Source organism: Equus przewalskii, chromosome 13, assembly GCF_037783145.1.
Source record: "Equus przewalskii isolate Varuska chromosome 13, EquPr2, whole genome shotgun sequence".
Taxonomy (NCBI): domain Eukaryota; kingdom Metazoa; phylum Chordata; class Mammalia; order Perissodactyla; family Equidae; genus Equus; species Equus przewalskii.
The window spans coordinates 5,367,390-5,391,873 of record NC_091843.1 but is presented as its reverse complement, the minus strand read 5'-3'; the positions used below and the strand labels follow the sequence as shown (position 1 = coordinate 5,391,873).

At 42.5% G+C, this 24,484-nt stretch overlaps 1 protein-coding gene across 37 annotated transcripts in view; it reads left to right on the top strand.

Annotated features, from left to right (window-relative positions):
- Window positions 1–24,096, top strand: part of SFXN1 (sideroflexin 1) — a 45,649-nt gene extending 21,553 nt beyond the window's left edge. For 12 of the 37 annotated variants that reach the window (XM_070568992.1, XM_070568993.1, XM_070568994.1 and 9 more), the window contains 9 exons: window positions 4,176–4,346; window positions 5,078–5,176; window positions 6,781–6,856; window positions 7,414–7,499; window positions 8,426–8,553; window positions 10,710–10,759; window positions 17,413–17,462; window positions 17,864–17,911; window positions 21,906–24,096. In XM_070568992.1, coding sequence (XP_070425093.1) covers window positions 4,176–4,346; window positions 5,078–5,176; window positions 6,781–6,856; window positions 7,414–7,499; window positions 8,426–8,553; window positions 10,710–10,759; window positions 17,413–17,462; window positions 17,864–17,911; window positions 21,906–22,002 — 805 coding nt within the window. In that variant the 3' untranslated portion in view covers window positions 22,003–24,096. Of the gene's footprint in view, window positions 1–4,175; window positions 4,347–5,077; window positions 5,177–6,780; window positions 6,857–7,413; window positions 7,500–8,425; window positions 8,554–10,709; window positions 10,760–16,463; window positions 16,707–16,960; window positions 16,987–17,148; window positions 17,463–17,863; window positions 17,912–21,905 lie in introns of those variants that run through there. The other 25 variants (XM_070569010.1, XM_070569009.1, XM_070569011.1 and 22 more) reach the window with 5 other exon arrangements.
- Window positions 24,097–24,484: the final 388 nt, after the last annotated feature.

Below are 24,484 nucleotides of genomic sequence, written 5' to 3'. Positions count from 1 at the left end.
TAGACATATAGATTAATGGAACAGAATAGAGAATCCTGAGATAGACTCAAACATAAAAAGTCAATTGATTTTATATAAAGGTGCCAAGATAATTCAATAGAAGAAGGATATTCTGTTCAGTGAAAGGTCCTGGCAAAATTGGGTATTCATATAAAAAATGAATGTTCATCCTTACTTCACAACTTAAAGCAAAATTCAACTCGAAATGAATGACAGACCTAAGTATACAAGCTAACAGTATAAAACTTCTAGAAGAAAGCAAGAGGAAATCTTTTTGACTTTGGGATAGGCAAAGATATCTTAGATAGGACATAAGCATGAAGAATAAAGGGAAAAATATGTCTTTCCACTTCAGAAGACACTATTTAGGAACAAAAATGCAAATCAGAGACTGAAAGAAAATATTTGCAAAACTTATATCTCATAAAGGACTTGTGTCCAGAAGTTATAAAGAACTCTTAATTCCAACCCAATTGTTTTAAATGGTCAAAAGATTTGAGAAGAAGTTGTGACAACGCTTCACCAAAGGAAATATAGGAATAGGAAGTAAGCATATGACAAGATACTCAACGTCATTCATTGCTGGGGAAGTGCAAATTAAAACCACAATGAGATACCACTTCGTACTTACTAGTATGGCGAGAGAGAGAATTGATAAATAACTGTAGTTCATTCATGGAATGGAATGCTACTCAGTGATTAACCAACTATTGATACAACAAGAAAGATGCATCTCAAAGCGTTATGCAGGGTGGAAGAAGCCAGACGCAAACTACTCCTCACTGTATGATTCCATGTATGTGCAGTTCTCAAGGAGGCAATACTGAAGTGCTAGAAAGCACATCACTGGTTGCCAGGAGGTGGGAGAATGACTCTGAGGGGGCCTGAGGGAACTTTTGAGGAGATGGAATGTTCTGTACCATGATGCTGGAGGTGGTTACGCCACTGTGTACATTTTTCAAAGCTCTTCAAATGGCACACTTAAAATAGGTGACTTTGATTATATTTCAATTACACCTTCATAAAACTGATTTCGTTATTTAAAATGTTATGGGAGTATAGAACACAAGGAGATGCTTCCCAATTCTTTTGCAGCCCTGATACTACAGAAGGCAAAAGGACACAGAAAGAAAACAATGGTCCATCTTCCAAATTAAGAATGCAAAAATCCAAAATAAAATACTAGAGCATCAAATCCAACCTTATGTTAAAACATGAATGAGTAGGATTTATTCCAAGAATAAAAAGATGATTTAATTTTAGGACATCTATCAATGTCCTTTATCACATCAAAGTAGAAAAAAACCCTTCTTAACAGATGCCCAAAAGAAGGTAAAATTCCATCTATTTCTCAGAAAATAATTAATGAGCTGGGAATAACGCGCAGTACTTTAGTATGATAAAGAACACATAGCCCGAGTTAGCAGCCAGCATCACACTGAATAGTGACACTTCTTGAAAACAGTTCTGCAGAGAAATCATCCTATGGAATATTTGCCCCAAAAAAAGAAGATGATGGTTTTAGTAGTGAAGTTTGGGAAAGTTTACATCGCACCTTTGAGGATGTCACATCCCATTAACTTTTTTTTAAGATTCCAGGAAGTCCTGCAGTAAGGAAAGTTGTTTAATCCATTTTCCCAGACTTAGGTACGGGCCCTTTCTTTTTTCCCATAACGTCTATCAACATCCGAGAGAACGCTCCCCTAAAGATGTTGCCCCGAGAGCCTTCTCGTTAAATCCAGCAGCCGCCCAGGGTTGCCCTTACCTTCACTATTATGTAACGTTGTTCTGGAAGCCCTAACCAGTTCAGTAAAACAGAAAAAGAAATGAGATGGAGAGATACTGAAAAGATGAGAATTTTTTTTTTTTTTGCACATGATGATATGCTCAACAATCAACTGGGAAACAAATGGAACAAATAAGGACCTATGAGGGGGCTGCTTATAAGACGCAAAAAGTCAGTAGTTTCCTATACACCAGCAATAACCAATTAGATGATATTTTTTAATCTCATTCATAAGAATGATAAATATGTGTATAAAATATCCTGGAATAAACTTACCTGGAATTGTGAAACAGTGACAAGACCACTAGGGGTCATTAAAAGAAGCCTTTGAGTAACTGCAGAAATGTAGTAGAGCTGGATGAAAAGTCTTAATTTGTAGAGATGTCACTTCTCTCCGGATTAATAGTTTCTGTCAAAATACAATGTGATCACCCATAAAATTGCCAAATAATTCCAAGGTTTATCTAGAGGAATAAATTAGTGTGACTAAGGCATTTTTGAAAAAGAAAGAGTAATGAATGAGGGGCCATTCTTCTCCCAGATGCTAGAACGAACTGTCAAATTAAAATGGTGGGCGTTGGCCACCGGAAGATGCAGACCACGGGAACACTATAGAAGGTCCAGAAGTCCAGCCTGGCGTTCACCAAATCCCAAGTGGTGATGAATATAGCGTTTAAATCTTAGCGTTGGAGTGGCAGACCAGCCAAGCGGAAAGGAAAGTTAAGCAAATTTCATGTTTTCGTATCTTAAGATACATTCCAAATAGATTAAAAAGTTAAGTGACAAAGAAAACCATTTTGAAAATGCAAGAAAGTATAGGTGAACATTTGTATAATCTTGAAATGGGTCAGACCTTTCTAGACAGAAACTTCATTTGTTCCCACCTCACCACATGAAAATAAAGGTTTTCGAGACAGCTGATAACACTAACTAAATTATCTGCAGTGTATAATATATATACAAGTTACCTAAATAGTAATGATGCTGCTGATGATGATGATAGAAAAGACATACTCAAGTAGAGAAAAAGGATAAAAGACATATTTACAGTTTTCATGTTTTATGCAGCCTTTGTCTCAGCAAATGTACTCATTTCTTTCTAAGTAATCTTGGATGTGGGGAAAGATTTATTTATGAGGATATTCACTTTCTCATCCTTTACAAATGGGAAAGATTAGAAGCAATTCAAACGTCCAGCAGTAGGGAATCGGGATCATAGACTGTTTCACGGTCGTCCAGTGGAGTCCTGGGCAGCATTTAAAAGGATGATAGGTCGAGTTTCCTGGGGCTGCCAGAACAAATTACCACGAACTAGGGGGCTGAAAACAGTAGGAATTTATTCTCAGTTCCAGAGCTGGAAGTCCGACATCCCGGTGTCGACAGGGCCATGCACGCTCCCTCTGTCAGCTCCAGGGGACACTGCTTCCTTGCCTCCTCCAGCTTCTGGTGGCTCTAGGTGTTCCTTGGCTTGTAGCTGCATCACTCCACTCTCTGCTCTGTCATCACGTGGCCTTCTTTGTGTGGCTGCACAGGCCATCTTAGAAGGGCACCAAGTCTTGGCTTTAGGGCACATGCTAATCCAGCATGACCTCATCTTAACTAATTACATCTGCAAAGACCCTATTCCAAATAAGGTCATATTCTGAGGTTCCAAGTGGATGTGAATTTTGGCGGGACACTATTCAACCTGGTGTAGATGATATAGAAGAATATGTAAAAATGTAGAGAAACGTTTACAAGATATTATTGAATAAAAAGGGTGGTTATGAAGTAGCAGATTTGGTGCGATACCTTTAAATAAACACATTGTGTATGTAGATCCTAGCAGAGAGTGACAGTGTGTTCACCAGAAGATTCCCAGGGGTGATGAGAAGGTCAAGGCTTGAATGATTTTAGTTGCTCTAATGAATTTCTGTATTTTCTAAATTTCTAGCAATGAATATGTGTTTCTTTGATAAGGAGAAAAAATAATAAGCCTTTCTAATCTAGGTTGTCCAACTATAGGTTTAAAAATGGATTACTATTCCTGAGTGCCACACCTTTAGTCGAATCAGTTAAAAATATTTGAGTTTGCAAAGTGCAAAATACATTTATAAATATGTCATTTAAAACAAAGAAGATTTCAATGTTGAATACTTCCCTATCATATAAGTCTTTGTTTTTCCAAATTGCAGCTAATTTGAGATATATGGGTTTGAAGTGTTCATTTTAAGTGTTTATTGCTGTTTTTGTTATTAAAATTTCACGGGCTTTGTGATAATTAGCTGTGTCCGCCATCCAGGCACAGTTGTCTAAGGTGAGTGTGAACTTGAGAACCTTCTAGCTGTGTGTGTCTCGAGCGCTGTGAGATATTTGAAATGAACAACTGCCGTGTTTGTTGTTGTCCTAGACAAGGAATTGTTCCTCCAGGTCTTACAGAAAACGAATTATGGAGGGCAAAGTACATCTACGATTCTGCTTTTCATCCTGACACTGGCGAGAAGATGATTTTGATAGGAAGAATGTCAGCCCAGGTGCCAATGAACATGACCATCACAGGCTGTATGATGACATTTTATAGGTAAGTTAAGGAAATGTAACGATTCTCTTTATATGACAGAAGCTTAAACTACGTTTTTGTATGTAAATAGTTACATTGAAATAAATGTCATTTCATGTTACCATTTTGTATAAATGTTGTATCTCTGGGCCTTGTTGACGTTTTCCCTCTGCTGGATAGTATTCTCTTTCTTGTTCAAACAGAAGTTGAATTTTTCCTTAAATCTTAGACCCAAAAGAAAATGAGATGGAAAAAGAAAATAAAGAGAGTCTCTAAACAAATTCTCTTTTTAATCCATCCCGATGATAAAGGTGTAAGCGTAGGTGCGGGTGTAGATGTGGAAATAGACACTTAGACTTGTACGTGCAGTGAGGGGATCAGGACTATTTAGCCTACAAAGGGCTTCTTTTTTCCCCCAAGAGAAGGGGCCTGACATTTATTGAGCGCTTACTCTATGCCAGGCTTTCTACAAAATTAAGTTTGCAAAATTGAGTGAGGTAATGTCATCCTCACTGTAGCCCTCCAAGCTTGGTGTTACCCACATCTAACAAATGAAGAAACGGAATCACAAGGACAAAAATCTTTCTAGCCGCACGGATCCTAAGCCTTTGACCCAGAAGGCACAGCCTTTGTCTCAGAGTTCTCCCCTCTCCAGCCCTCCGCCCTCCAGTTACCGGGGTTCCCACTTTCCGTTCTGCACAGCGGCCGGGCCCCGAGCGATGGTGGGTGTGTGATGGGCTGCTCTGTTGCAGGACCACGCCGGCTGTGCTGTTCTGGCAGTGGATTAACCAGTCCTTCAACGCCGTGGTCAATTACACCAACAGAAGTGGAGACGCGCCCCTCACTGTAAAGTAAGACTGTAAGATGTAGCCATCCTCTTCGCTCTCCAGCCTTCGTTTGATTCAGTGGTGATGCTCTCCTGTTTAGGTGGCCCAGGGTTCACCGGCTCAGATCCTGGGCACAGACCTACACACCACTCATCAGGCCATGCTGTGGTAGCATCCCACATAGAAGAACCAGAATGACTTACAACTAGGATATACAACTATGTACGGGGGGTTTAGGAAGGACCAAAAAAAAGGAGGAAGATTGGCAACAGTTGTTAGCTCAGGGCCAATCTTCCTCACCAAAAAAAAAAAAAGTATATTTGGACAAATTGTTTATATTGTTCAGACTATTATGGAGCATATTTTAGTGCTTCTTTTCTTCCCTTTCTAGCAAGATAACTGTTTTCTCCAGCCTCCCTTCTAGGCACTCCTAGTGCTGTTAGTGGTGCTGGTGGGAGCATAGCTCTCCCACACCTCAGCTCCTTCTCCCTGCAGAACACACAGCAGGCAGTTCAGATATACCCTGAACCTGGGGACAGATACCAAGTCAAAATAGGGGATCAACAATGTGGTCTCTGCAGAAATCAAGACAGCTTTTTTTAGATCGGATTTGTCTTTAAAATAGGTCATCTTTGGAGCTAAAAAGAAAGAAAATGGGCTTAAAATTTTGCCTCCTGTAAAAGAAATTTTAGACAGGCTTAAGTGATTAGTTAACCAGAGCTTTCAGCACAACTTGTGTAACACTTCGAAGTGCTTTCTTTTTTGTGTTATCACTTTAAATTGCATCTGACAGTCTGTATTCTTCTACTGTCGTCACCTGGAATGAAGGATTTGGAAATCTGCAGCCAGCAGTGTTACCACCCCTTCCTTTCGTCCATTCTTGAATTAAAATTTATTTTAAAATAAGGTAGACTTTCTTGGGCTTAATTGTATTTTGAAGGTGAAACTTTGAGGATTTTTATACACTAAGATGTAATTTTAAGAATGGCAGCATTGTATTTTTACTTTCAATAAATGAGAAGTTTTTTTTTGAGGAAGATTAGCCCTGAGCTACCATCTGCTGCCAATCCTCCTCTTTTTGCTGAGGAAGACTGGCCCTGAGCTAACATCCGTGCCCATCTTCCTCTACTTTATACATGGGACGCCTGCCACAGCATAGCTTGTCAAGCGGTGCCATGTCCACACCCGGGATCCGAACCGTTAAACCCTGGGCCACTGAAGCGGAACATGCGAACTTAACCCCTGTGCCACCGGGCTGGCCCGAGAAATGTTTTTGATTTAAGCAAACATACTAGAAGCATTTGGCCCAGTGTGTGTTTCTTTACGTTTGTGGGTTTCTGCACACTCACAGCTCCCTTCCTTTCTTTCCCCTGCACGTCCATATGTTCTCTGTCTGCTTGTTTTGGGTCCTAGTCAGGTTACATGTGAAGAAGCACATTTGTTGTGGGTCTACTTGCTTTTTCTCTGGATTTCTCTACTTGTAGAGTAATAATGAGTATTATTTTGTGGCATCTCCATTCTCCATTCTTAATCATGCTCTTTCACATTTCCCTCTCATTTCTTCAAAAAATGTTGTCTCTGAGTTTCCTGACACGCAGTCGTTTATGCACTGTTCTCTTTCTTCTCAGTGAATTGGGAACGGCTTATGTTTCTGCAACAACGGGTGCTGTGGCAACAGCTCTAGGACTCAATGCATTGACCAAGGTACTTGGATTTTTATTCCCATAGTATAGCTTCTTAATTTGTCCTCACCTGCCGGGCTCTAAGTCTCTCTATTATTTCTCAAAATAGCTCAAGTCTTGGTACTTTTTTATTATAGTCATTATCTTCAACTGTATATTTTAATTATATCTTCCAGTAAGCTTGGGAAGGGGTGTCACCGGTAAGATCTGCCAAGCCCCTGGTCTCTTCCTGACACTGTGCTTTAAGTGCTAAATTCAATGCTAAGTGCTCACCCTCAGAACCCCCCCTCTGAAGAGGTGGGGGAGCCAGCATCTGAACTCAGACTTTGGGACTCCAGAGCCCCCTCCTCCGACAACCACACTAAGCTCTCAGAATGTTCTAGAAGTCTGCATTGTCCCAGTGTGCCCATGCTGGAAATATGAAAATATCTCTAGGAAACAAGTTTTGAAAGTTCTCTTGGCCTGAGTTTCTGTACAAACAGGACTCTGCATTTTTAGCAATTTTCAAGAAGAAACAAGTATTTCCATCCAATACTGCAGGGAAAGTCACACAACACTCTTGGACTCTCGTTTCTGCAGCACGTCTCACCACTCATCGGACGTTTTGTTCCCTTTGCTGCGGTGGCTGCTGCTAATTGCATTAATATTCCATTAATGAGACAAAGGTAAGACTAACGTGCACTCTTAGGACTTGTGCTTGACACTGGAATCTCTTGTAATAATTAGCTTTGTTGAAACTCTTAAAAAATTATTTTAATATTTACAGATGAAATTATATGAGATCTGAAATTTGCTTCAAAATAATCTGGCGTTGGGGGCGAGGATGGCTCCATTGATGAAACAAGCTTAGCCGGGAGTTGTTAATTGTTGAAGCAGGCTGATGAGTACCTGAGGGTTTAGAATAGTCTTTCTACTTCTGTATAATAAAAAGTTAAAAAAATATATCTCACACTTACATTTAGTTGTGCTAGGGCTGGGCAGAGAAAGTCTACGCAAAGAAAGTTTATTCTCTAAAAAAGGTTCTTTTTCACCCTAGAATTTTTGGGGGAGATTTAAAATAATCTATATCTTTGAAAGTACTTTATAGAACGGCAAAAATTAAAGGAGAAGAAAGAATGAGAAAAAGCATTTAGGAGTGGATAACGAAAAACGGGGTAACGCTAGGAGCTCTCCTTCTGGTGTTAGTGTAGTTAGCAAACTCAGAAGTGCCGCGACCTATGACGCCCTTGTCAGTGTAGTCAGTTGGCTTACTAACGCTCCGTACTGTGTCTGTCTCATTTGAAGACTTGCTCAGATTTGCACATCAGCATAGAAATTAGCCTTTCCTTTATGTTAGCGTTCGCCCTTTGAGTCATATTTTTCTTAAAACTGCTATACCTTTTTTACAAAGTTTATTAGTGTTATTTTACTTTTGTGCCTATCACACGAGATTAAACTTGTCCGTGCTATTTAAAGTAGACTTATTAGTGCCGCAAATGACACTTGAGCAGGTTTTTGGATCAGTAGGGACCTGACCTTTCACAACATAAGCGCTGTTTCCAGCCATTGCACACCGGGATCTGTGAACGCCTGTGTGCCGTTTGCTCCATAGGGAACTCAAAGTTGGCATTCCTGTCACCGATGAAAATGGGAACCGCCTGGGCGAGTCGGCAAATGCTGCCAAACAAGCCATCGCACAGGTAGTCATCTCCAGGATTCTCATGGCAGCCCCAGGCATGGGTTAGTAGAACTTTATCCTCCCCTCATTTATTCCATAAACATAGATTGAGCGAGCGTTTCTGCATCTTTGAACCAAAGAAAAAGTCATTCCCCTTGGTGGAATTTACTTTCTAGAGGAGGAGGCCGAGAATCAACAAAATAAGTAAGTGAAATATATATGTGAGATGATGATGAAGCCTGAGGGGAAAAGGAGGAACCGGGGTCTTGGGTGGAAGTAGACGGGATGGCCAGGAAGGAGTGCTGGGCAGAGGGGGAGGGAGCTGCGTGGCCCGGGGGCAGATTCTAGCAGTTAGAACAGCAGGAGGGGGGGCGCCTGCCTGGTGTGTCAGAAGCATTGCAACATGGCAGGTATGGCTGGAGTAGAAAGAGGGAGACGGGAGCAGGAGAATGGAGTGAGCGAGGCCCCAGAGGGCAGAACATGGATGGCCCGCAGGCCTTTGGAGCCCTGGCTTTTAATCTGAGGGGTAGGAAGCCATAGAGGGTTTTGAAGGGGAGTGGCATCATTCATGTGTCCACGACTCCAGGGTAGGCTGGTCGGGACGCTGTCGCAGTGCTCCAAGCAAGCGATGACGGCAGGTTGGACCAGGGCAGTGATAGTAGAGGTGATGAGAACTTGAAGGGAAAGAATTTGATCTTTGTAAATCTTGCAAAGAAACTTCCCGAAGTTCTTGAATAGGAATTTCTCCTGAAAATGTATTTGTATCAATTGGAAACCCTTAAAACACAGAGCAAGTTGGGTCGGCTAGAGCAGCCATGAACAAACTGTGCACCAGGTTCCTACTCAGTTCCGTCCTTAGGGCTTGGCAGCAACATGACCAACAGCAGAAAATCTACATTGTGTTTTCTCCTCTGGGAATCACCGGTCCACTCCCAAGGCTTCTTAGAGCTCTCCTCAGGCCAGGGGCCTAGAGAAGCTTCTCAGACTTACTCAGGACCTGGAGGGCTGGGAGTTACAGTGCCCTTTGCAGAAAAAATAGAAATTAGTGCGTTTAATTTCCTCATCTAAACTGTATGCAAACAGCACTTGGCTGTTAACTGAGCTCTCAACAGAAGCATACGTAATCAGCCACTCTCAAGTTTTCCCACTACTTGTTGTTGGCTTTAAATTCCTTTCATCGCTGTGAATGCTCATCAGCAGACAAGTAGGAGTGGGCAACAAAGTTGAAAAAGAGGGCATGAAGGAAAGCTTTGATGACCGTCATATTCACCTTCCAGCTCATGGGGGTTATCTGACTGAAGCCCCATTAACTGATGTAACGAGGTGCACTGTGGAAACCACAGTTGTGAAATGTAGGCCAGGGGTCCCCCGAGCCACTGACCTGCCAGGAGGTGGCGGGGACGCCCGACACGCCTGCGGAGCCCAGATTTCCAGATTTGCCAAAATCCAGCTTCTCCGCTGGGCTTGCTTTTGGTTTTGTACTTTCCCATTTTGAAGTATGAGTCTCCGCTTTGGAGTTCAGCCAGCCCAACAAATCCATTTCCTCTGGCTTAGATAATAATCTAGCCCCCAGAGGAAGAACATAGTTTTTCTATCCCAGTGAAAAAGGTGATTGACATATTGGAGTTATGGATGTCACCATTTAGTCTGATAAAAACTGTGAGTAAATCATCTAACACTGCCCAATGTTTTACGAGTGTTATTACATCCAATCATCCTGTCCAGTTTGGGCCAATTCTCCCCCTGTTATGGATGAGGAAAGCAGAAAACTAAGGCTCAGAGAAGTGAGGTAACTTTTCCAGGAGCACCAGCTAGCCAGTGGTCTGCCTGAGTCAAGGCAGCAATCTTTATGCTGCTTTATACGCGTGGAATGGACACCCAGGGGAGGTTGGGTTTGTCTTATTAGTACGGGGGTAGAGGTCCTCATGTTTGTATTGTTACATATTTAATGTTAAATATAAAGTTCTCTTCAAGATTATAAAATTTTTTGCCTGGCAAAGAGCATTACATTATTTTTCAAAAATCTAGAGAATGGGAATAGTGGATTTTTTCTTAAATACTAAAGTAGTTTCAAGAATTATTGCAATTGGCTTCACTCTGCTAGTGTGAAAATAGCCTGAAAGTGACTTAAGCCTTTTGTGAAATTGTTGGGGGAAAAAAATGTGAGCTAAAAATAGATATTAAGTGAAGATTTAAGTAGATCTATTTTTACTTCCAGCTATCCCTCCATTTATCATGAACACTTTGGAAAAGAAAGCCTTTCTAAAGGTAAGCCCCAATTCTGTTGATCATTGTCTCACTCTTTCAATTCACTTTCAGACTTCAAACTATACAGATATTTCCTCCTACATAAGTACTGAGTAAAGAATTCGGGGGCTGGTTACATTTGCTCACTTATGCAAATAAAAAGATGTTTCCAGAAACATTTTGTTTCTAATCTCAGATAGTTGAAAAAGCTCTCATAAATGCAGACTGCTCCCCACTTCTGTTGAGAAGTTGTCCCGCAGGTACATGCTTAGCTTAGTCATCAACTGGATGCTTCGCTAGCTAACAATGAAGAGGTGGTGTGAATTTGGAATTCCATGTTTATAACTCTCTATACATACTATCAGAAATGAAGAAATAATATGGAGTAGTAGCTTCATGGAACACTGAATTTAGTATCCTGATGTATTTTTCTTTGGTGATCTTATCTAATGATTCATTAATCTAGCAGCTGCCTCCCCTCAAGGTCTAAAAATATTACAGGATGAATTTGTAACCAAGGAATGTCCATGCACTGTATACATTCTTTCTGCATTGCTTTTTGTAGTTTCCATGATTTAATACAATAGTATTTATCCTTCACGTTAGTTTTCCAATTCTTGTAACAAGTAGGAGACAGTGGCGTAGGGTGACTCATTGGGCTCATGCTGTTTGGGAAGTGACACCATTAGATCTGCCAGGAGAAATGGGTCAGGCTCCTCGCTGGAGGGGCAGCTGTGTTGTGGTGAAGACCACAGCTCCCTTGGAGTGAATTGTTTTCAGTCTTAGAACCGTGCCATCGATGGGACACTAGAGCTTTGAAAAAAGGACATAGTTCTCAGACCAAGCCCTTCCTGAATGATTTCAGTGATTGAGAAAATTCTAAATGTCAACAGGTGTGTTCATGAAGCTGTAACCCTCCCTGTGGGCCGCAGATGGAAAACTAAGGCCAACACTAAGTCAACACTTCCTAAACACTCTTAGTACAATCACATTTTTCGAAAAATAAGCTAAGAAGTTTGCTATGAAGAAACAGTGCTGTCGAGCATCTCATTTGACTGACACACCCAGGTTGTTACGTGTTAATGCACCAACCCCGTGGGAGTGAAAAGGGCCCCTCTCTGCAGCGCCCCCTCCTATTGTCTCTTGGAAACGTTAGGAATCTGGAAGCCTCACATTCCATGAGCTTCCTCCTGTTGCAGTCTTACACAACACTATGAAGTGTTAGGTAGAGCGTCACAGTGGCTCTGCATTGACCGAATGGTCCCAGTGCTCCTTGTCCTCATAGGGAATCCAGAGACCCCTGGGCTACCCCAGGAAGCTACACCCTCAAAAACCCTCTGAGTCTCCATCCATCTCCTTTGTGGGTTTTTGACAGCCTTCGTTGTAAGATTAAGCAGAAATACAAAGCAGTTACGTGTATTTAAGCGGTAAAGCTATTAGTGTGGACCAACATGTAACTGTGCCTTGTTTTACATGTTACCTACTTCGTAGCTCTCGTTCTGATGATTCTTGAAAAAGTTTTCCAAAGTCATTTTCTGCTGCAAGGTTTCGAAAAGATACATCTAACCTCCGCCTCCCACTGAATTTAAGCAAAAGCAGGTTTTTTAAAGCAAGACCAGATTTCTGGGTAGGTACAGGGCTTGGAAACCGTCATCTTACCATGTTAGTTTGTCTGACGTGAAAGTGACAGCTTTTACGAAAGAAGAGAAGTAACAGGTTTTGCGAAAGAAGAGGGGTAAATGCGGATCATTGCACCCATAGGATAGCAGGGTTCCAATTGCGTGAATTTGCAGGTGACTGTGAAAGCAGTGGGGAGGCCGCATGCCCACTGTGGAGGCTTCCCCATTCCTTTCTCTCTGCCTCTCAGAGCCACCCAGCGCCCAGGTAGCAGAGGGGTCCAGCAGCTGGGCTCTGGAGCAGAGGCTCTGAATCTTGCCTCTTGCCACTGCTGCTGGGACGTTATTCTGTGGTGTCTAGCTCCAGCCTGTGGATGTTGGGCACACTCTGGCTGCTAACATGTGTCCTGATCATGGCTTGGGATTCCAGAAATTCTCTAAGAAAGTCTACAATTGTACCTACATTAACGCTGAAAAGTTAGGTCACCGGGGAAAACTTGATTCTCCCGATTCAGGCGTTCCTTCGAACTCCTGGGGGCTCAGTGCTGTTGGCAGAGTTGCCGCAGTTACTCTAATCTCTCAGTGACAAACACTGAATAGAAGACATAGTTGGTCACACTGCATAATTTTCTTGCTGTGACAGACAGAAATTGCTATAGACACAGCCTGGCATTTTCTTACATGAAGGAACCAGCAAATGATACAAGCGGTTAGCTACCATTGCCACACTCTCCTAGGCTTTTTCACAATAATAAGTGAATACATCTTTTGTTTTCCTTCCTCGTGTTAGTTTGCGGTTTTTAGCTTTGCTTGATACCGTACCCTTCAGTAATAATTTGGAGATGTGCCATCTTGCTTCCCTTTCCCAAAGAAGCCCTCTGCCTGCCCCGGCCCACCCCCCCAGAGCCAGAAGGGGCCACTGGCTGTAGAACCTCCGTGACAAGGTTGGGAGGAAGGATCAGAGTAGCTGGTGCGTGAGTCCGAGTGCCTCGCTAGCTGCAGGGGGTCTGGCTGGAGCTATACTCCACAGCTCAGTGGAGGATGTTGCTTTGAAAACGTAGCAGCTAAATGTTGTTGAGCTCCTCATACACACGTACCACTCCCAAGTTCGTGGTTGCCGTTACACTGAAATACGGCATTCTGCCCATGTGGAGAAGACCGTAAGACTTAATTGATAGTGTGGCCATTACAAAAACATAGGCAGAGTCGGCTTATATTAACTTCCATATGTTTCCATCTCCAAAGCATTTTCACGTGCTATTTTGAAAGGCAGGCTTTCCCGAGCGCCCTTACAAAGTCCCGGAGACGGTCCTCGGTGGCTCAGAATGTCCACGTGGGTGGCGTCTGCCTCGGTCGGCTCGGCTCTCTGGTTGTTCCCATAGCTCTGGAGGCCACATGTGCCTCTGCAAGGATGTAATTATCTGGGCTTTTACCTTGGGCGTGACCCAACTCGTCTGCAAACACAAGGCCGATTGAACATTCTTGGCTTTTTAAGTGGGGAGCCTGGGGAGCTTTCGGCATGACTCATCCTTCCCCTCCGCCTTATCTTTGCCCAAGTGCAGTGCTGGAAGAAAGCAGCAGCTGCAGGCAGGTGGCTCACGGCAATCTGTGCAGTAAACCAAAAAGTTCACTGCCTGAAATCTGGTACTTCAGAACAGTCTTCAGGAAGAAGAGCTCCTGTGGTCTCCTTACCTTGCTGGCACTCTCACTGGGAACAAAACTGATATGGTTTGGGTGAGAGAACAGTTCCTCATTCCTTAGGTTCTAGTTCTCTGTCCCTATAATAAAGGTAGGCCGCTCCGCCTACTCGGTAGGTTGTCAGGATTGTCTGCTAATTGAGTGTGAATGTAGCATTTCTTTGTTCATTCATTCATTTATTCAGCAGCCCTTTGCCGAATGCCTTGCATGCCAAGCAACATGCTAGTGCTGGAGTCATAGAACAGGGCTTGAGCCCTGCTCTCAGGGGCCTTATAGCACAGTGATGGGAAGAGGCACAGGGAGTGGCTCCGATGCACGGTGTCTACAGCACAGGGCTCAGAGCAAGTAGTGGAGGCGTCTCCCCCGACTGCAGGAGAGGGCAGAGACTTGAAGAGGTCTGGCCAATGGCACATGCTCTGCAGAAGCTCAAAGGGGAGACAGAGCATGGCTTGTAGGGAGACTTGTGGATGGTCAGGTCCTAGGATGTGGGCCATGTGTAGGAAATTGACTGTAGCATATATAAAAGTTAATTTCCAATGATTCATAGACTGCAAATGTAAAAATCTACAATTGTCAAACTGCTAGAAGAAAATATACTAGAACATCTTTGAGACCTAGAGTTAGGCAAAGGTTTCTTAGACACAACCATAGTAACATAGTACATAAAAGAAAAATTGACAAATTGGACTCCATCAAAATGTTAAAATTCTGATGTTTGAAAACTACAAAGAAAATGGAAAGACAAGAAACAGACTGCGAGAAAATTTATGTAAAGCATGTATCTGATAAAGGAGCTGCATCCAGGATGTGTAAAGAGCCCTCAACACTCGTTCAAAAAAACAGCTCAATAAACAGATGGGCAAAGTGTTTGAACAGACATTTAACCAAATATATGCAGTTTTCAAATAAGCACGTGAAAAGATGCTCAGTATCTTTAGTCATTGGGGAAATTCACGTTAAAACCACATTAGCTACCACTCAACCTATTGGAATGGCTAAGATTAAAAAGACTGACTATAACAAGTGTTGTGGAGGATGCAGAGGAACTGGTACTCTTGTCTTCTGCTAATGGAGCTGTAAAATGGCACAACCACTTTGGAAAATAATCTGGCAGTTCCTTAAAAGGTTAAACATATGCTTACCATGTGATGCGGCCCTTTCACTTCTAGGTATTTACCTGGGAGAAATGAGAGCATGTGTCCAGAAAAGACAGACCTTCACAGCGGCTTTATTTGCAGGAAAGACTGGAAACAACCCAGATGTTCTTAGCAGGAGAGTGGATTATCAAATTGTGGTACATGCACACAATGGAATACCCAACTCAGCAGGGAAAAGCAATGAACTGTTGACACATGCAGCAACATGAATGAGTCTCAAAAGAATTATACAACAGAGTAGATGCTCTATCTAAAATCCCAGAAAATATAAACTAATTTATAGATCAGAGGTGGCCAGGGAACGGGGTGCAGGGTTTAAGGGAGAGGGTGGAATTGCCAAGGGCACAAGGAACAAAGAAAGCCTTAGGGATGATGGCTATGTCCGTCAGCTAGATTGTGGTGATGGCTTCACAGTGGAATACCTATGTCAAAACTTATACTCTGCACATTAAATATGTGCAGTTTATCATCAGTCAATAAAACTATTGGAAAAAAGATCATTGGGAGGAGAAAGAATTTAGAGTCATAGTAACTTTTTGAGCTTTTACCTCATTGAGTATCTTTTAAACTTGTGATTGCTGTCTGTAATTCCTTCACACTTTTATTTAAAATACCCTCTGTTTGCACAGTTCTGTGCTATGTGAGACATGTCCCTACCCCGAGGAGTTCTGTGAGTGTGTGGGCGAAGACGAGACATTCACAGCTCGCTAATCCCATCTCAGACTAAGTTCTGTGGAAGAAGGAGGGATGAATTAAGCAGGATAGGGTGCTGGAGAGGAGGCAGGAGACGGGATGACATCCAGGTTGGGTTCCGTGGGATCAGTCAGATCTCTCCAGGATCCTTGTCCTTACCAAGAGCCTTTCCAACAAAACCATCCCTGCCACCACGTCGGCCTTTCATTTGCATGCGTTCTTCTTTGAGATTACACGAGCTGTTCCCCAGGATGCAGGCAAGAGTCCACTTGAAATGAGGAGGCTGCTCACAGGGGCTCAAGTTCCTTCTTCCACAGGATCTCGTTCAGTACCTAGCTTGCCTTCCCATCACTGAGTCCGTCTACCAGCACAGACATCACACGTCTGGGAAGTGCTGGGGTGAGGATTTACCATCTCCTTGTAAAAATCCTTCATCCTCAGACAGAGCCGGTTGCCCTGGATACAGTATTTTCTTATCTTGCTCTCCTTTGAGGGGTGGGCCCTCTGCGTGAGCTCTGTGGGTCTGCCTCCTCTTGATGACGTTTCTCCCTTCCTCTCTAGTCCATGCCTCTCTCCCCTCACGTTAGCCCGTGTGACGTACCTTCCCACCAGAGGAGCATTCTCGGGGACGAGGGTACGCCTCTCATGCAAGCCTCTTTGGGACCCTGATCTTTTAACAGCTTGTGTTGACTCGTAACTAAGTCGGCTGATTTCATTACACCAACTCACAGCTTGGTTGCAGCTTTTTCAGTGGCCTCCTTTATATAACCATCTATCTCATCGCCCTTTATATTGTGTATTTTGCTACCACTCCTTTTTGAAAACTGAAGGTCTAACAGCACTTACTCTCCAAAAGACCAACCAACTTACTTGTTTCCGTTAAAAAAAGTGGCAGTCAAACTTTTTTTATGCCGGCGATAGTTTTAACCATACTGACAGCAACGAAAACTAAGAGAGGCAAGCTGCAGGGAGGAGGGGGGAACGTGTGTTGGGTTTCGGCCCTGTCCCCAGCCCTGTACTCAATGAGTGTCATCTGCGTGTCTCCCCCACACTTTCAGGAGGCTGCTGTGATCCTCATTAGCAGGTAAGGAGGCCAGAACTCGCAGAGGCCGGACTCTGCCCTTCCCACAGCCGGGCGGAGGTCTGAGGGCAGGTGTGTTTGTCTTCCAACTGGGCGCCAGGCTAACCTGCCTCCTGAGCCGGGAGATAAGTTAGAACTAAATGATAGCGATTTCTCCACCTCCAGAATACAGCCCGGCGTCACTCAGATGGTACGTGCACCGGGAAAACGAGAGCCACTGGTCTGTGCATGCGCATTCCTCGACCGATCAAGTGGGGCTGCAGGGAGTCAGGACTAACACGCTTGTTGCAGTGTTACCCCCGAATGTCGCTAATCACCTTCCATCTTGCTCTTGTGATGTGGAGAGGTTCCTTCCAGTGAGTCAGCAGGAGAAACTGTCTCTACGAGCCCCGGGTAAAAAGTATTCAGATAATTTATTTCTCAACACAGAGGTTCCCGTGGATGAGCGCACCTATTCAAGTTGGACTAGTTGGCTTCTGGTGAGTAGAGTTACTTTGATATAATTAACTTATTTTTTAAAGATACGTATATAGCATATGAAAGATGAGGGAAAGGGTAGATAATATGGGACACAAGTTTTGAAAACGAGACCATCCCAGAACATCTGGAACTTATGGTCCCAATAATTAGCTAGAAGTAAACTCCAGAGAAACCTACATTTGGGGCTAGTTGCATGATTCTTTTTTAAACTCCTGTTATATCTTTGATTTAAAAAATATTATTTTGGCAGTCCTTGGTAATAAAATTACACAAACAGGACATATTTTTGTGAGGCAATATAATGCTCGAAAGAAAGAAAAGGGTTTGTTATAAAAGTAAAATAGAATCCAAAAAGCCAACCATTTCCAAATACTCTGATTTGTCTTTTTTTTTTTTTAAGTTTGGTATTTGCCACACCCCTGTGCTGCGCTCTGTTTCCTCAGAAAAGGTACGTATTTGTTACTCTTCAGAATGATCATGCGTTTTAATCCTGGAAACCAGTTGAAGACGCAGGGGCCGTTGCTCCATTTCACTGGTGGGGAAGTTGATGCAGAAAGTGAGTGAAGCCAGGGTCTCTGAGCAGAAGAGAGACGCAGAAATCAAACGCGCGTCTGTTTAATTTCAAAACTCGCTACCTAGCTCTTTTCTACCCACTGCCATTACATTTGAAAACACTTTATTCTTTGATAAGAGTCAGGTTAAGTCTGATGCAAATTTGCTTTTATAAAAGTTTAAGCGTGGTTCATTGTCCTTCAGCCGTTGGCAAATGCGTCTCTAACGCGGACAGAGTAGCATGCCAGTCCCGCCCCCGGGACGGCAATTGCACACACTCGGCTTAGGTGGGTGGGGTATTTGCTTCCCTTCTGCCTGCTTAGTTTTTTGCCTTAAAAGCCTTATTGTGCGCTTGTCTTTCATTCCGAACTGCCCTTGAATCCTGCTTTTGATGTCAGGCCCGGAGTGACAGGCATTAAATCGGCGTCGCATGAATCTAGGTCTCAGCCTTCTCCTGACGGAACATCAAGGCACAGAGAGCCAGCATTTTGTTGTCTTGCTTTTGTTTAAGTGTCACCAGGCTCCTGCCTTTGTAACACTATTCTGGGGCCAACCGGTCCCAGACATCTGGTCTTTAAGGCCCTGGGCTTTCCAAGCAGGTCCGGGATGAGGTGTTCTGTTCTCGAACTGACTTTCTCAGGTCCCTCCACCTGATGAGAACCCCAGCTTTCATCCTCTCCTCCCCACTTTGAGCCCCACTGTTCTTAAGGAAGGAATTAAATCTCAAGGCGAGGGAGCCTTTTCTCACCGCGGTGCCTGTAGCCAGACCCCCCTTGGAGCAGGCGGCCCTTCAGGACCTGTTCTCCAAGCCCAGTGCAGATACATTTCCTCGTCTCTAAAGAGGAATACCCATACTGTCTAACTGTACAGACCCCAGAATCTCAGGCCGTAACGTAGGACAAGTTTGTTTCTCTGGTATATGGCACTGGGATCCCAGTGTCCAGCAGCTGACCTTGCACTCAGAGATTCAGAAATAGTGCCTGGGAAATGCTGAGGAGAGCGCCTGATACGAAGGAAACCCCTCATAAATGCAGCTGTTATGATTCTGAGATTAAAAGGATTTGAAAATCCATAAAGAAGCTTCCTACATAGGCTTTGATCTTGTTTAAGTGTTATGAGAAAAACAATATATTCATTCTAACATTTGTTTTATGATTAATTTAAACTCTAGGTATGGAAATTAAAAGTTTTCTATAACTGCTAGTGCCATGAGGCCACGTGTCCATGGAGAGTACTTGGTTTTACATTTGGGAGTCCAAGAACACTCTTAGCTTCCTCTGTTTAAAAATGATTAGTCTAGTTTTTTTACTTATACATTTGTCTGTATGTTTGTTTTTATTGTTGTTTCTTTCTTGTCAGTTGCATAGAATAGGATTAATCATATGTCTTAGCTCTTAACACACTGTCCTCGTTGGTCCAAGCATGACCCTATTTTATTTTATTTATTTCAATGATGCAGTGAACATCCATGAATCCACTGCCCAACCCATGAATGAAAGTATTACCCTTAAGTTACCTCTATCTGTGGGTTCCTCCCAGCCCGTCTCGCTGCCTCCCCTGCAGATTTAAGCACTGTGTAAATTTCACATTTACATGCAATTACATTTTTAAATTTTCATCCTATATATGTATGCCTAATATTGTTTAGTTTTATTCTCTGGGGACTTTTTAGACAAGGGTGTTATACTATACGTATATGTACCATATAGTCTTCTGGTACTTGTCCTTTTTGTTCAACATCTTGTAACTAAGATTCATCCACATTAGTGCATGTAGCTACCGGTCATTTCATTTTCTGACTGCTATATAATAGTCCATTGTATGAATACGCCACAGTTATCCATTCTTCTGCATGAATGAGAGAGAATGAAAACACTCCTTATCAGAATTTCTGGGGAGCAGCAAAAGTATTGCTTTGAGAGAAATTTATCACTTTCAATGTCGATATTAGAAAGGAAGAATGGCTGAAAGTCAGTGCGCTGAATGTCCAACTTAAGTTTAAAATAGTACAAAAGAACAAATTCCAGAGAAAGAAAAAAGAAAGAAGTAAGACCAGAAATAAATAAAATAGATAACAAGGAAAAATAAAGGATCCACAAAGTCAAAAGTTGGTTGTTTGAAAATTGTAGCAAAGTAGACAATTGTCTTGTGATATCAATCAAGACAAAAGGCACAAATAATAATATGAATGAAAAAGAGGCATAGGTATAGATTCAGCAGAGACCAATATGATAAGAGAATATTATCTACATTATCGTGTCAGTAGATTTTAGAACAGGCAACATGGACAAATTTCTAGAAAAATGTTAACAATGCTTAAAAATTAGAAAGTCTGAATTGTGTTATAGCCATTAAGGAAGTTGAAGTATTATTTAAACTGCTTCCTACAAAGAAAACACAAGAACCAGGTGGTTTTACAGGTGAATTTTCCTCAACTGTCAAGAAACAGATTATTTCAATTTTAAACAAACTCTCCTAGAAGATAAAAAAGAGAATATTTCCCATCATCCAATAAGGTTTGAATAACTTTGACTCCAAAATTGGGTTAGCCTTTAAACTACCTTAATAGTAATTATGTTATAGACCCGTGGAAAAACAGAAGGACCAAGAGGCAGTACAGCCTAGTGGTTAGGAGCATGGCTTTTGGGTGGAGAAAGACCTGGCCTCACATCTCAGTTGCACCTCTGGTTTCCTTATCTGTAAAATGAGGATAATACCTGACCTTGAGAGTTTTTATAAGGATTAAAATGCCTAACATCTGGCCCAAAAGCTGATCAATAAGTCAGAGCCATTACCATTATCATCAGCAACATCCTTTTTTGTGAAGTGTGGGGTGAGGAAGATTGGCCCTGAGCTGACATCTGTGCCAGTCTTCCTCTATTTTATATGTGGGACGCGGCCACAGCATGGCTTGACAAGTGGTGCTAGATCCACGCCTGGGATCTGAACCTGCAAACCCTGGGCGGCCGACGTGGAGCACGCGAACTTAACCACCACGCCACCGGGCCAGCCCCAGCAACATCCTTTTAAAAGTACTCAAAGTCCCACTACACAGAAAATAGCCACTGCGTTTTTTTCTATATTCTTAGTTTTTCTTTTCTTTGCATATATCTGTCTGTAAATCTATGGCTTATCCTTTTTACCTCATGTTTTATCACATCTCAACTATCGTGCAGACCAAATCTTTTGAAAAGACTAATTCCACATCAAAATGTTACCAGTTTTTCTGGTAGTAAGCATTCTGGATAATTTGTCTTCATACTTTTATGTAGTAAGTACGCCTGTATAACAAAAAGATAAGCTTGAATACGTACATACATAGAATACATTCAGGTACTCGTTTTAAATGCAGAAAGCGGAGACTAACAGTGATCATCTCTCAGTGGTGCGACTACCAGAGGTGTTTTCCTCGTACAGTTTAGTGTTTCCTGAAAGCTTTAGGGTGAGCATGTATCATAACACAGTGGACAAAAGCACATTAGTGCAAGTGAGTTGTTGGCATCCAGAGTCCCACTGAGCACACGTGTCTTTTCCATTACGGCTGAACAGCTGTGTGCTTCTCCCCGGGAAGCCGAGTTTCCACAGATGGTTTTCCGATACCGGCAGGGTCTGAGACTGTCGATACCATCCAGCCTTGCCAGCGATGAGTGGTTTTAAGCTTTTAGTAATCATTGGATCTTTAAGGTGCATTTATTTGATTATTAGTAACAGCTGATTTTCTGAAAGGAACAGGTCTCTCATTTTCTAGGCACATGAAGCGTTGCTTAAACAGGACTCTGTTTCACTGCCCCAGTCACGGGGGAGTGGGTGGCGGTCCTCTCTCTGCCCTCTCCAGATCTGGGTCTCACCGCTGCCAGTGTGATAACCCTGTCGTTTCTCCCTTACCCCAGTTCCATGTCTGTGACCAGCTTGGAGGCTGAGCTGCAAGCCAGGATCGGAGAGACCTCCCCTGAATTACGACGGGTCTACTTCAATAAGGGATTGTAGCTGAGGGAGAGCAGCTCGACAGCTCACCCGCCAACTGCGCACCTGGGCTCGCCACGCCGCGTGGGTGAGGAAAATCCTGCTTAGCCCGGGTGCTCCCAGTTACAGAAACCTTTTAAAGATCCACGTTAGCCTTTTAGAGTCAAGCTGCTCCTTACAGCACAGCGCCTGGTGTGGGCCAGGTGCCCGACGCCTGTCGGCCCCCTTGCATTTGAATCACGGTATAATTTACAGAAATACCCTTCCTGTAGCTTTTATAGTAATTGTTTTTCAAGACAACATCCAAGTCCTCACCCAGAGTTTTAAAGAGCACGGCTAGGCATAGAATAGATGTTCAGTGTATGCTCAATAAATACTTATTGATTACCAGACCCTGAAAAGGAAATCTGTTTAAAATATTGAATTTTTAATCCCATTCTTGTTTCAAATCAAGGAGATCTCAGCACTGATTTGGGAAAACATGAAAGCTCTGAGGCTCAGCTGTGAAAAATGTCTCATAAATATTAAGAGCAGTTTGCTTCCAGTTTGGGCAGCCGGCAGCCCGAGGTAGATGATGAGTTTTTGGGTCTGTAGGATAACAGCTCCTTCACAGACCTCCCGAAGGTCATGGTGATAGACAAGTGTAGTGAGCCGTCCCTGCTGTCAACGCCTGGATGCTTTCATGTCGCTGGGGGGTTCTTTGGTTGACTTTTAAATTTATTCTGTTTTACATTCTTATGAAGATGTTAATCCTACCTTGCACTTGTTGACTTTATCATCAATTATTTGCATCAAATAATCAAATAACTGAAATGTACAAATGTCAAGTTTTGGCAGAATATTCAAGACCAACGCTGTGTGACGGGGTTGAATCTGGTTGGTTTGATTCTTTAGCAATGAGAGCACGGTTCCAGCTCCTACCTGTCTTTTCTTGTCAAGCTTATACATCTCTTTGGCCTTCAGAAAGATACAGAAACAATGTGTTTGTGAATCAGTGACTACATGAATTTTACTTGAATGATGTATATCACATTCCAGCCTGTTTGAAAATAACGAATCCTTGGACCGCTGTTTACATCATCTGTAGTAGTTTCACATATGATATATTTAATGTACTAAAGATTATGTTTCGAGTCTGTAGGTGTTCAAAGGCATACACAAGGTAGTGGTTGAGTGTAGACCACTCAATTCAATTTGTAATTCAGAGACTTGTAAGTGAAAAAAGTGTAGAACCTAGTTTCGACAGATTTTCCTGACAATGTGCCCAAACTGAATTTCCTCATAAAGAAAAAATGGCGTGCCTTGTGTCTGTGTTTCTCTTTTCTCCGAAAGGATCAATGGATCTGAAAGTTGGGGCCACTCTGAGCCTTCCTTTATGCTGCCAGAACTTTCTCATTTCGATTTTTCTGTCTTAAACCATTTGAGGCAAAGTAGCTTCCCCACGACATTCTGGCCTTGGATGCATTTTGTTGCCATAGATGCTTCTCTTACAAAGCGGTAAAAGCCTGAAATTCAAGGCAGATCTCCATGAGGTGCTTAAAAGGGCGCTTTTAACAAGAAACTAAAGGACTGAGGCACCCCCCACCAGCCCCAGCTCACCTCCAAATTCTCACCCCCCGGGTGATTGGTAGCTCCATTTCAGAATCTTAACCTTCACTGAAAAATTAATGACTGGTTGGAAGATTGACGAACTAACTGAAATTTTACACGCACCAGGAAGATACAACCAAAGCTCCGTTATAAAGGGGATAATGAACATGGAGATGTGTCTTTTTAAACATTGAACCTTCCAACTCTTGATGCTTTTATATAGAAATATTAACTGTATAGTTTAATCATGGTTTATAAAAGAGAACAAATGAACCGAGATTGGCAATCGTTGCTGATCTCTTAGAAATACCTTTTCTGGAGAAAAGTTCACATGAAGTGCAATAAGCCTGTAAAAGTAAGTAGTTATTCATATTTCTATTAGCGTGATAGGAAGAATTATGATTGTGCGTATTTACTGGCTGGCAGTTTTTATTTCAGTATTAGCACAGTGTCTTGCCAGTGTGGGACTCAATGTATTATTTCAGTTCAACTGGATGAAATGTTAAATAAACTCAGAATGAAAATAAATCCTCTCTTTTATTTGTATGTGAAAGATAATGCAGTTTTGTGTTAGAATCGATGGCACCTTCCATTGAGACTTAATATGTGGGTACCATCAGGAACGCCTAATGCAGAGATATTTTTGTATTATGCCTTTAGCAGAAAATATGTTTCTAGTTTTGACTGCCAGTCTTCCACCTTCTTGAACACCATATGCATAGAGCCCCCCACCCAAGCCCCACACAGTGTAATTCCAGGAACGTTAATTATGAGCGGGGGGGGGGGGGTGATTCTGCCTTAGATTCCGGTGACTAAGGCCACTGCACATGGTGGTGAGGCAAATTTGCTTTTATATTGTCAGATTCTAATGTGGAACTAACATTTTCCACAGTTCACAGAGAAAATCTAAATTGAC